The sequence below is a fragment of the Dipodomys ordii genome, unplaced genomic scaffold (genome assembly GCF_000151885.1).
Source record: "Dipodomys ordii isolate 6190 unplaced genomic scaffold, Dord_2.0 Scaffold36, whole genome shotgun sequence".
Taxonomy (NCBI): domain Eukaryota; kingdom Metazoa; phylum Chordata; class Mammalia; order Rodentia; family Heteromyidae; genus Dipodomys; species Dipodomys ordii.
In genome coordinates this window covers 4,577,962-4,590,612 of record NW_012267252.1, presented here as the reverse complement: position 1 = coordinate 4,590,612, position 12,651 = coordinate 4,577,962, and the positions used below count along the sequence as shown (strand labels likewise).

The following is a 12,651-nucleotide window of genomic DNA, read 5'->3' as shown; positions in this document are numbered from 1 at the left end:
AGCACCCCACGTCACGCGTGTCGGCCGGGGCGCACGCAGGGGGCTGGCACGGCGGCGCCCGGGGCCCCTTCCCTGCCAGGCCCGGTGCTCATGTATCGGGGTGCTCGGATCGGATCGGGACTCCGAGGGCGGGTCACCCTCTGCCCGAGCTGGGGCCCAGGGGCCAGCAGCGGCTGGTCATTGTTGAAACACAAAAGGCCGAGGCGCGGCGGCGCTCGCTCCTCCCCTCCCCTTCTTTAAACGAAGCCTCCCCGGCCAGACCCACTCCAGCCTCCGAGTCCAGAGAGGCGACCGGCCGAGGGTCGGTTCCCCCCGCTCCGCTACCGACGCCCCGCAACCCCGCACAAGTCGGGGCCGAGGAGCTGTAGCTGCCTGCCCCACCCCCAGGCTTGGAGGCAGCACTCTAGGTTTGCTCAGGCGGCGCCACCTGGCGGTCCCGGGAACCACACATCAGCTCCCCCCCACACACCCCCTTTACCACTCCGGGCACCCTCATCCCTCTCCGAGCCGGGTGCCCTCAGCCCGCAAGCCCAGGCCTGTCCTTGGATCGCCTCAGATCTCCCCAGCCTGACCTCCCAGTCATCTGCTAGAAGAGAGGTCAGTGCTCAGAGAGGAGCATCACCCCAACAATCTCGGGTGAGTGGTCCAAACCTACACAGCAGACAGCATCCCATTGTCTTTCCCAGAATCACAAATATTCCAACCCTCTCGAAAACAGCACAATCTTAACACCCACTCGACCTTTCCCACATTCTGTCTCAAGGCAGCCACAATCAGTCTCATCCATCACGTGATTCCAAGTTCCTTCATTCCATAATCTCCTAGGCCAAATCTCACAGTCACTCGCTGGTGCACGCCTGTGGTGCCCTCTTTCACAACTGTTAGGTCTTTAAAAACCATTTTAAATAGGCAAGTCTCAGCCCTCTTTTCAAACACTGCCTCATAGGTAACCACACACACACACACACACTCACACACACACACATTTCACAAATTATCACATTTTCCCTGAGAGATTTTCAATGACCTGGTCAGGTCAGCTAATGCCTGTACCCCTGGGCAAGGCCAGCCTCCCTCCCCAGTAGCCTCCCCCTGAGGCTCAAGGCCTGCCAGAGCTGGGCTCAGCCCCAGGAAGGAGCATTCCCCCCCCTTCCAGGCCACAGCCTGGCCGGCTCTCAGCTCTATTTTTAGCTCTATGGAAAGGGTTGTTTTTCTTTCTTTTTCCCTGGAAAGGGAAACATAGCCCAGCCACACTCAGGCTCAATTCCAGACCCTCAGCCTCACAAGGGCAGACAGAATCTCTCTTCCCAGTGGAGACCCCCATCTCTGGCCTTGCCCTGATCTCTGCCTCCTAGGGCACCAAAAGCCTCCTCCCCTTTCTGGCAGCCTGCCCAGAAGCTCCAGCAGCAGCTGGGCTCAGCATGGGGAGGGGGAGGGGACAGGAATGGGGGCGGGGTGAGACTAGAAGAGAAGCTGGGCTACAGCTCCCTCATGGGGGGGGCGGTAATCTTCCTTGACCCCCTCGGTTACTGGGGAGTATTTACTCTTATGTATTCCCTTTGGGGAGGGGAGAGGGCCCCTCTTACATTGGTGGGTTCCTGGTGCTACACTGGGAGGAGGAGCTCCTGGTCCTGCCAGGGATGGAGGTGGCTGGTGGCAGGAAGGGGATTCATAGGCAGCTGCTCCCTACGCTGGGGGCGAGGGATAGGGGCAGCTGTCTACTATCAGAGGCCTCCCTCCAAATACCTTCAGGTAAGAGGGCTTCGGAGCTGGAAGACAAGGAGCACAAGAAGCCTCACCCCAGCCCAACAGTCTCTGGGCCTCTCTAGCCACTCCGGCTCCAGGGGGCGTAGTGTTCCCATTCCAGGGAGAGTTTTAACACTGCTTCAGGCTTAAAATGGAATACAGCCCTGCACCGGACCAAGCACATTCGTCCTGGCCTGGGAAAGGGGTTCCCTGACCTGTGATGGGATTGGGATCCCACTGTTCACCAAACTGCAGACCAATCACGTGCCCTGCGCCTCTGTTTACCTCTCGGTCTTCACCTGCAAGCAGGCAGCCGGGAAGTAGGAACCGGAGACGCGTCCCACCCGGCCCGCCCCGGCCGGCAGTCACGGGGTGGCCTCCTGGAGCCCAGCCCGCCGGGGGCTGCGCGGCCGGGGACCCTGCAGCTGGGAAGGTGGGGGTCCCTCACGAGGCGCGTCTTTTTCTAGAGCACGTGGGTCCCAAAGGCGTGCGAGGGCACAGTGCACGCGTGCATGGCGGTCTAGCCGTACAAGTTTCTCCGGTCCCTGGGCTGTTCAGCCTCCCCGCTGCGCTCCACCAAGTGGGGACTCCCTCCTCACTCCAACCCCCAGCTTCTCCAGACACGAAAAGTTGGCCCGGAACGGGGATTTCCGAAAGGCAAGTTTCTGCACTCCCGTCGGGCCCCCCACTCACACACTCACCCAATGCCGCCGCGCCCCGGCCAGGGTCCCGCTCCAGCGCGCTCACTTTCTCTCCGCGAAAACTCGGGCGCCCCGGCGCTTCCCGGCTCCCGACTCCCAGAGCCAGCCCGGCCCGACTCGGTGCAGCGGGGCGGGGCAGCCGAGACCGCGCCCCCAGCCCGGGGAGGGGAGTGGTCTGCGCCCAACACTCCCGCTGCCGAGCCGGCTGAGTACCCAGCTCCAAAGTAGCTCGACACCGAGGCTGCCCTTTGACTTCACAGCTCATCGGACTTGCCTTTCGACTAGGGGAAGGGGCGCGCGGCACGTGGCCGAAAGCTAAGCTACCAGCTCCCCTGAGCAGCTCTAGGACTCGACTCCGCCACCCTTTTCTCCGCAGCGAGGAGACCAATCCGGTTCTCCTCCAAGAAAGACAGGGAAAACCCCTAGGAGCAGACAATTAGGGCTCTAATTTCACCAAAACAGTCCCCCTCCCCACCCCCACAACTCCCAAAGAAGATTTGGGCTTCAGTTTGCCCAAGCAGAACCAGGACCCCCCCCTTCTTATGTAGGTGTATACCACCCACGTGAGCTGGCTGCTAGTCCTGGCCCCCCACAGGGCATGGCTAGGCTTCTTTAGACTCATAAAAGTCCCACCCACAAGCACAAACAGGAAGTTGGTTTGTACTTCAAGGAGGTACCAAGGGCTCACCCTCCCTCTGGCACTTCAGGCAGCCTTGGGAAGGCCCAAGTCAGGTATGTGGGCCATATTTGCAGCCTGAGTCCTTGGGCTGCAGGAGACTGGTGAGTTTAGTGTCTTCTCAAATCCATCCGATGTACAGGAAGCTTCTGGAGGACCAAAGCTGCCCCTTACAACAATGTATGACACATGCATTGTCAGCCTTGAGGACAGGCTTGCAGATGCAATCCTACCCTGCTTGGCCAGGCCCTTCCTGAGCTCTCAAGATTTTTTTTTTTAAACCAAGGATTTTATTATAACAGGGTTAAAGTTGGGGAAAATGGAGAAAAGAAAAATTTCCTGTGTTCCATGCAGAAAATGGGAGTTAATGATTCTTAGGGATTGTAGGTTCTTAATCATTTGTACACAATTATCAATCCTATACTCTTGTTTCAAACCATTAGCTGGGTACATCAACAGTGGCTCCCAGGGTCCTTATGCAGAATCTAGGGATTTCCTCCAGTCTACCTTCTAAGTTCTTGGGATTCCTGAACACACTTTGGACTAATCTTAATGCTGGGAGTTTAAAGCAGGTATGGAGTGGAATGTATTTGTGTAGTGAGCAGGGAACAGGGCTGTTAGCTTCTCCTCACCATTCTGAAGCATGCCATTGGAGGTGGGGGAGGGTCTACCAGGAAGGAGAAGCAAGACTGGTTCTCTCTCTGATTTAGAACCCCATCAGGTCTCCCTACTGGAAACTCCTAACAGGCTTTCTGAAAACACATCATTCTAAGAGGAATGTGAAATTCATGTTCTTAAAGGTAAGACTACTCTGGTGGTGTGCATCTGGAAGGAATGGCTGACTTCCACATTACAGATGCTGGATGAGGCCTAGAAACAGCCAACGGCTGGCAATGATTACTGTGGGAATTAGACAGGCCTGGCTCCAGCCAGTCTGGGAGAGACCCCCAAGAAAGCAGGCCCTGGAGGAACTACCCCCACCCCAGGTTCTTACCCAAGAACAGCTTTGCAGCAGCTTGGCTACAAGGTCTAAGAAGATATGTGTGGCTATACTTTTCAAAAGACTCCAGACCTTTCCACCTTTCCAGAGAGCAGTAAATGTTCATCTTTACCAGAACAAAAGGATTCTTCAAGCACTAGTCTCTTCTCCATTTATGTTGAAGTTGGGACTAAAATATCACAAGAAATCAAAGTCATCATTTGAAAATAATTGACATGCTCTGCAGGTCTTTTCTTTTTTTTTTGGCCAGTCCTAGGACTTGAACTCTGGTTGTGGGCACTGTCTCTGAGCTCTTTTGCTCAAGGCTAACACTCTGCCACCTGAGCCACAGCACCACTTCCAGCTTGTGTATATGATACTGAGGAATTGAACCCAGTGCTTCATGCATGCTAGGCAAGCACTCTACTACTAAGCCACATTCCCAGCCCTGCAGGTCATCTTTTTTCACTTCCTAGCGTTTATTAAAATGAAGACTTAGCGGGCTGGGAAGGTGGCTCAGTGGTAGAGCACTTGCCTTGCATGCATGAGGCCCTGGGTTCAATTCCTCAGCACCATATAAGCAGAAAGAAAAAAGCCGTAAGTGGTGCTATGGCTCAAGTGGTAGCATGCTAGCCTTGAGCTGAAGAGCTGAGGGACAGCGCCCAGGCCCAGAGTTCAGGCCCCACGACTGGACCCAAAAATAAAATAAAAAAAAATGAAATAAAATGAAGACTCCTAGATCCTTCCTCAAATTCTGGAACTAGAAGTATATGCAGGACAGGAGAGGATCAGAAATGGAGTTGGGCTCTGTATTTTTCTTTTTTACTGATGGTACTGGGGTTCAAAGTCAGGACCTCATACTTGCTAGGCAGATCCTCTATCATTTGAGCCACATCTCTGGCCCTCCCCACCCCCTCTTTTTTTTGTTCATCCTGGGGCTTGAACTCTGGGCCTGGGCGCTGTCCCTCAGCTCTTCAGCTCAAGGCGAGCGCTCTACCACTTGCGCTACAGCACCACTTCCGGTTTTCTGGTGGTTTATTGGAGATAGGAGTCTTATGGTCTCTCCTGCCCGGGCTGGCTTTGAACCGCGAACCTCAGATCTCAGCCTCCTGAGTAGCTAGGATTACAGGCGTGAGCCACCAGGGCTCGGCTTACCCCCTCATTTTTGAAACAAGTCTTGCAGTAGTCTGGGCTGGCTTCAGACTCTTCATCCTACAACCATGTGCACCAGCTTGGTTTATTAATTTTCTTAACAATTCCCCAGGAGTTCTGGTGTATATTAAAAAGAACCGTGGAAGAGGGTACTAGAGGGAAATGGATGGGAGTACAGATAAGAATAAGTTGAGTCTTGCAGGGCATTATGGTATACATGTAGTAGCATTTAGGAAGAAGAGGCAGAAGGATCTAGAGTTTAAGGCCAGCCCCTGTATAAAGAAAAAAACATACAGTTAGCACACACCCCCTTCTCTCCTAGGCAAGGAAAGATATGAAAGGAAGGTAGGATGTGAAATTATACCTCAAGGCTCAAAGGCCTGGAAGTGGGGGAGGGACCCATCCACTCCCAATTCGGTGTGGAAATCCAGTTACAGACTGGGGAGACACCTGGTGGACACATAAGAAAGAACACACACACACAAAGCAATTTTTTTTTTTTAACTAAAATTAGAAATGGCTGTATTTATAAAAAGTCAACTCCAGCTGTTTGAGACAGCATATATGGAACCACTGTCCAAGTGGCAGGCACCTTTGGGCTTTTCCATGGCTCTACGGCCAGCAGTATTACACGGCTAAGCACCAATGCCAGCAGGCTCTACAAAAGTGGAGAGCAGAAAAGACTTGGCACCCACCATGTTACCCTTTAGCTCCAAAAGCCTAAAGCCTGGAATTTCAACAAGAAGTCCCCTATTTAAACTCCAAGTTCAGGAATTTCAAGTGTGCCTTGCTCCCTGCCATCTCAGGGCTCTGTACTTTGCTCTCTGCCTGGATCCCTTTCCCCAGATGCTTACATGCTTGTTCCTACATGTCACATGCCCTCTGTTCCGAAGCACCTTTTCAGACTATATAAACAAGCCTGTAAGCACTCTTATTACAGTTTTACTTTTGGCCTGTTCTAGGGCTTAACTCAGTGCTTTGTGTTCTTGCTTACTCATGGCTGGCACTCTACCACTCAACTTGTTCTGATCTTAGCCTCCAGAGTAGCATGAGATAACCAACACTCAACACTTGTCTTTTTTGGTGTATGTCCTGGGGCTTGAACTCAGAGCCTATAAGCTGTCCCTGGGCTAGTGCTCTACTATTTAAGCCACACCTTCAATTCTGGATTGTTTGGTGTTTAATTGGAGATAAGAGTCTCTTGGACTTTCCTGCCCAGGCTGGCTGTGAACTCAGATCTTAGCCACATAAATAGCTAGGATTACAGGCATAAGCTATCAATGTCCGGCTTCTGACACTTTTCTTTATAGGCTTTATTACTAAAACTATATTTGTTCTTTGACTTGTCTCTTCTACCATGATCTGGGTTCTGTGGAAACAGACCTTACCTGTCTTTGCAGTGCTGATATACCAAACTTCAAACAAAGCTAGGCACACAGTAGGTCCTCAAATAGCTGCTAAATTGAATTTTCTCATTACAGAACTCCACTAGACTGAGAAGGACCCACAGTTGAGAACTACATGAAAAAGGAGCTCTAGTAAAGGGCCAAAAAGTCTGTGCCCTAGCCTGTCCCATCAGGCTCATTTCAGTGAGCAGTTCTGCACTAACTTGAAAACTTAAGAGCTATCTGGCTGGTGGGAGTTTGGGTCCTGGACTGAACCAGTTTCAGAGTTCTGGGACCCAGAACCTTTTTTTCCAGAAGAGGGCTTTTTGGCCACAAGTCCATTATCATCCTTGATCTTCTTCAGTCGTGCCTTGCTCTTTGGTGGGACGGAGAAGGTAAGTGAGCTCTTGTTGAATTCAAGTGAGAAGACACCTACATCTCCATCAAAACGGTTCTTGGATACCTGCAGATACCGTTTACCCGGCCCAGTTACCAGCTTCCTGTCCTGCAGAATCAGAACGTTGTCAGCTTCTTGGCTTGCCTAAGGGATAAGGGGAAGGGGACAGAAGGAAGAAGAAAAGGAAGAAGCAATATGATCAAAGCCGTAGAAAGGAAGGCTGTGAGTACATAGGGGAGTGGCAAAAACAGGGGGAGGGAAAGCACTACCCCGTCACTGGCAAGAACAGGGAGAGGGAAAGCACTACCCTGCCACCAACCTCTTAGGGCCACTCATCTCCCAGTTCCATGACAATAAGTCTGCTACTGCTTCAGACTTTGTCTATATTGCTCTTTACTTGCAACATCTCTTCTCTATACTGGGCTACCACACTCAACATAGGTGCTTTACAGGCCTATCTAAATGTCACACTTCATAAGAGAGGTCTTTTGTTTTTTGGGTTTTTTTGGGTCTGGTCGTGGGGCCTGAACTCTGGGCCTGGGTGCTGTCCCTCAGCTCTTCAGCTCAAGGCTAGCGCTCTACAACTGAAGCCACAGCGCCACTTCCAGCTTTTTTCTTTTTGCTTATGTGGTGCTAAGGAATCGAACCCAGAGCCTCATGCATGCAAGGCAAGCGCTCTACCACTGAGCCACCTTCCCAACCCAGGTCTTTTGTTTTCAGTTGTTTTTTCCTTTTTTGTTGTATTAGGGATTAAATCCAGGGCCTTGACTTGTTAGACAAAAATCTCATCACATCCTTAGCCACATCCTTAGCCCTATGGGTTTGCTATTTTGAAATTGTTTTTTCTTATTGTGATTCTCCTATTTATGCTTCCTACGTAACTTGGTATTTTGTTGTATGCCAGTACTGGGGCTTGAACTTAGGGCCTCATGCTCTCACTTGCCTTTTTTGCTGAAGGCTGAATGGTACCCTACCACTCAAGCCACCAACCTACCTCTCTATTCTGGCTCCGCTTGTTACTTGGAGGTAAGAGTCTCACAAACTTTTCTTTCTTTTTTTTTTGGGTCCGGTCGTGGGGCCTGAACTCTGGGCCTGGGCACTGTCCCTCAGCTCTTCAGCTCAAGGCTACACTCTTCTACCACTTGAGCCACAGCGCCACTTCCGGCTTTTTTCTTATGTGGTGCTGAGGAATCGAACCCAGGGCCTCAAGCATGCAAGTAAAGTGCTCTACCACTGAGCCACCTTCCCAGCCCCTCTTACAAACTTTTCTAATCATTGGCTTCCAACCATAATCTTCAGATCTCAGCCTCCTGAGTAGCTAGGATTACAGACATGAGTCCCTGGACCCTAGATTGTTTCCTATATAACTGGGATGTTAAGTATGTGAGGCCACATCTGACTTTCATTGGTTGACATGAGGTCTTGTGAACTTTTGTCCAAGCTGGTTTCTAACCTCAAATCTCCTGAGGAACTACGACTATAGGCATGAGCCACTGTACCTGCTTCCCTTTCATTTTTACCATATTTTTGCTAACTTTGCCCAGGTTGGCTGCAAACTCTAGACCCTCCTGTTTCCATTTCCAAAGTAGCTTAGCTGGGATTGTAAGTATGGGCCACAATGACTGGCTTTAGAAAGGCCTTCTTTTTTTGGAGGGGGAAGGCGGGTTGGGGACAATAGAAATTTGAACTTAGGGACAGCGTTTGCTAGGTAAGTGTTCTACGACTTAAGCCATACCTCTAGCCTTTTTTGCTTCTGTTTTATTTTCTAGATAGGGTTTCTGCTTTTGCTTGAGGCCAGCCTTAGACTGAGATCTTCCTACCTACCATATCATGAGTAGACAGGATGACAGGCATATGCCACCATATCTAATTTGTTTTTCTTTTCTTTTTTTTTTTTTCTTGGTTGTGGGGCTTGAACTCTGGGCCTGGGCGCTGCCCCTCAGCTCTTCAGCTCAAGGCGAGCACTCTACTACTTGAGCCACAGTGCCACTTCCAGTTTTTTGGTGGTTTATTGGAGATAGAGTCTCTTGGACTTTCCTCTCCAGGCTGGCTTTGAACCGAGATCCTCAGATCTCAGACTCCTGAGAAGCTAGAGTTACAGGCATGAGCCACCGGCACCCGGTTAGGGACCATTCTTGATGGTCTTAAAGTACTACCATTTTTCCACTTCTACATTATTCTTTCTTAGCTTCGTGTCCATTTAATTATGACACAGTTTGTGCTCCTCAACCTGAATTTCTTTGCCCAGCCCAGACCTGGCATGTAATAGGCACCCAGTGTGCCATTGGAAATTTCAGGCTTGGGCTGGTCCTTTAGCTTAAAAATCCCTCCTATTTATTTAGCTAACACCTACTCCAGGCCTCAGTGTAATCTTTGTTGACACTTCCTCTGCGAAGTCTCCCCAGATGTTCCAAACTAACTCAGACCTGTTTATTCTTTGCTCCCCAAATACCTGTGCTGTCTACTCTTGGCTCATCATAACGACTTGCAATCACTGTTCCTCTCCTAGAAGACATAAATCCTGAAGGGTAAAGAACCAACTATTAACAACCTTTGTGTTTTGGGCACACGTATTCCTCATGTCATAGCTCTAGTGGCACTGCCTCCTGCCTGTTCAAGACAGTCAAGATGGTTTAAGATTGACTGAGAAGGGGCTGGGAAGGTGGCTCAGTGGCAGAGTGCTTGCCTTGTATGCATGAACCCCTGGGTTCGGTTCCTCAGCACCACATAAGCAGAAAAAGTGGCATTGTGGCTCAAGTGGTAGAGTACTAGCCTTGAGCTGAAGAGCTGAGGGACAGTGCTCAGGCCCAGAGTTCAGGACCTACGGTCAGGTGGGAAAAAAAAGATTGACTGAGAAATGTCCCCAGTCACACCTGCCCGCCCCCTCTATTCTCCAGCCTGACTCTTTAAAGCCACTCACTTTGGCTGAGCCAAAAATGGATGCTGTCTGTAGTTCCTTGTCATCATCTTCCTTCCGGGGGTGAATGACCAGCGTTACATGGCAGCTGTTGTCTGTTGCAAATTTCCGAAAGGCCCCCACAATGTAGTCTTGAGCTGCAATCCTATCCCCAAACAATGAAAAGAGGTTATTGGACAGGTAGGACAAGAACATGCACACACTCTTGAGCAACTTACATTTCCCCACAAACTATTCCAACCTCACTCTAAACCTGAAGACTTACACTCAGGTCTCTGTCCATAATTCCTGCTATCATGTTCCCATTCCCCTGCCTTGAAAATAAAGTGTATGTGACTAGAGGCCAGCTTCCTGATAAGACAAGTATGTTCAAGTTAGACAAGAGGAAGTTGTTACCTGTCTGTAGACAGCTGCTCATGACCCATCATGAACTGCAAGTTGTCGATGACCACATGACAAACATCATAGACATAGACCGCATGTTGCATTGTGTCTATTACAGACCTGGGAAGAGGCAATGAATTGAGAGTCTATTATTACAAGTGGCCCCCAGGTGAGTTGCTATTCTTTGAGAACTCCCATTCTTTGAAATCCATCTATTTGAAAACTCAAAGCCTACTAAAGGAGACCTAGAAGGAGTTCCACCAGCACTAGGTAGGGAATCAAAGGTGCTAAATGTTGGTTAGGCTCTGAGGATCTCACCTGATGTTCTGCTGTCCGTGGAAAGTCATGAAATAGAGGGGCAGGTCCTCAAAGCGGTCAGCCCACTCTTCATATTTGTCCAGTTGCTCTTCCAGGCGTCCCAAAGCAAACTGGGTCAGCATGACTCGGGCTAGTCTCACGTTGCTGATCTCAAAGCTCCCCCACAGTGTGTTGACCCCCTGGGTACACAAATCCAGGGCATACTCACTGATGAACGTCGTTTTTCCACTGCCTGTTGGCCCTGCAGGAGGTAAGAACACAGCCCTGGGTGAGGAGCAAAGTCTGATCCTTGAACCAAGGCAGGTCAGGGAAGTCTTCTTTTCAACATTCTCAGAAGCCCAAACCCATGCTTTTGTTCCTGGTCCCCTGACCCTTCACCCCAAGCAGTGATTTCCCAAAGGATCACCTGTGAAGACTGTCAGCTCGCCCTTCCGATGCCCCTTCAAGAGACGATTGAGGTCTGGGAAGCGGCTCCAGCGGATGCCAGCTGTTTGGTCCACATTCGACAGTTCTCCCAGTACCTCTTCTCGGAGCTGCCGGAAAGATACAATAGACTTGTGCCAAGCAGGGAGGGCAGTCCGAAGAATTCGAGAAAGACTTAAGCCTTGGTTCAGGGCCTCCAGGGGATGCGGTTGTTGGTTCCCAGGTCGCACCAAGGAGCATCTCTTGGGGTTCAGTTTTCGAGCAAATAATTTGGCAGCTTCCCAGGACCGGAGGTCATCCCCGAGCCAAAACACAATACGTCGGAATTGTTCAAGGTAAGGGAGTAATGCAGGGGGCAGGCAGACTGTTCCTCGTGGTAGGGCCAGAGTAGGAAGCCCTGTGGCCTGGCTCAAGGCCAAGCTGTCCAGTTCACGACTTGTCAGGACTACCTCGACGTCTCGACGGCTGATCAGTGGTAATCCAAATAGGTTGTGGAAGGCACCAGGCCGGGGAATAGTGGTCTCCACATATCGTACTCTATCCCCTTGGCCTTCAGCTCCTAGTAGCTTCAAGCCTCTTAATCCTAAACCCCCAGGGGAGAACCAAGGGAAGACCAGGCTTCGAGTAGGTCTCAAATATCGAACACTGAAACGTTTGAGTGTGTCGTCTGTCACCTTGGTGAGGCCAAACATCACACGAGCCAGCTGAGCCTCCTCTGGGTCAGGCAGCTCCCCCAGGGGTACTGCTCTGTTCCAGATCCTCTGGATCTCCTCACTGTCCTGAGCTTCTGGGCCTTCAGTAAGCAGGATCCCCTCCCTGGCCTTGTCCCCTCTTCCTTCCACGCTGGCCTGGAAATCTTCCCAGCTTCCCTCTGCTAGGCTGGTCATGCAGAGAAAACGTCCTGTGGTTTTATCAATGAAGAGGCTGAAGGAAGCATTAGTATTAGTCTGATCTTTGACCTCAGAGGATTCCACAAAGGGACTGGGTGCCCGAAGACAGCTGTGACCATCCTGGAAGGGGATCCCATGTGTGCGCAAATACTGGCGGATTTCGGTTGTAGTTAGAGGTAACACTGGCACCTCCAAGGCTGGGAGAGCCTCCTTCCTGTATCGTCTGCGAGGAGGACCTGGGACCAAGCTGCGGGGCAAACCCCTTCGACCCATCCATTCCCCTCGCAAGGACAGCAAAATCCGAAGGGGGGATGCACCTCTGAAAAGGACCCACATCCCTACTGCGAAAGCCTGCTTTTGGTGGCTTTCATTAGTTCAGACCCTAGCATTTCAGAGCGCTCACTCTGACTGGCTATTACCTCTCCAACTCTCCCCCGTCATCACCCGACTTGAGTCCGCCTCAATCTCTCTACATTGCTGCTTCACGTCTCTGTCCATCCACACCACCGATGTCCCGCTCTAACGACTCCCCAGGTCCTAAATGGATTCGGCCACTACCTCACGTCTAGGACCCTCTCCAGTTCCCTGGACGCCACGGTTTCTCTGAATCATCTCCTCATCTCTCGCACCTCTCCACAGACCCTCCTGGCTGCCCTCATCTCTGCGGCCATCTGCATATTCTC

The 12,651-nt window shown here is 51.1% G+C and overlaps 2 protein-coding genes across 2 annotated transcripts in view; both read right to left on the bottom strand.

Annotated features, from left to right (window-relative positions):
* Lzts2 (leucine zipper, putative tumor suppressor 2) overlaps positions 1-4,208 on the bottom strand; it is a 12,582-nt gene extending 8,374 nt beyond the window's left edge. The window contains exon 1 of the mRNA XM_013017887.1: positions 4,196-4,208. The gene's annotated coding sequence lies outside the window, so the exon portion shown is untranslated. The remainder of the gene's footprint in view (positions 1-4,195) is intronic.
* A 2,248-nt stretch (positions 4,209-6,456) lies between these two features.
* Positions 6,457-12,647, bottom strand: LOC105986714 (chromosome unknown open reading frame, human C10orf2). The gene is made up of 5 exons (XM_013017769.1): positions 11,062-12,647; positions 10,656-10,896; positions 10,350-10,457; positions 9,957-10,098; positions 6,457-7,180 (listed from the first exon to the last, which is right to left on the bottom strand). Exons 1-5 carry the CDS (start codon positions 12,302-12,304, stop codon positions 6,872-6,874), a joined length of 2,043 nt encoding a protein of 680 aa, XP_012873223.1. The 5' UTR covers positions 12,305-12,647; the 3' UTR covers positions 6,457-6,871.
* Positions 12,648-12,651: the final 4 nt, after the last annotated feature.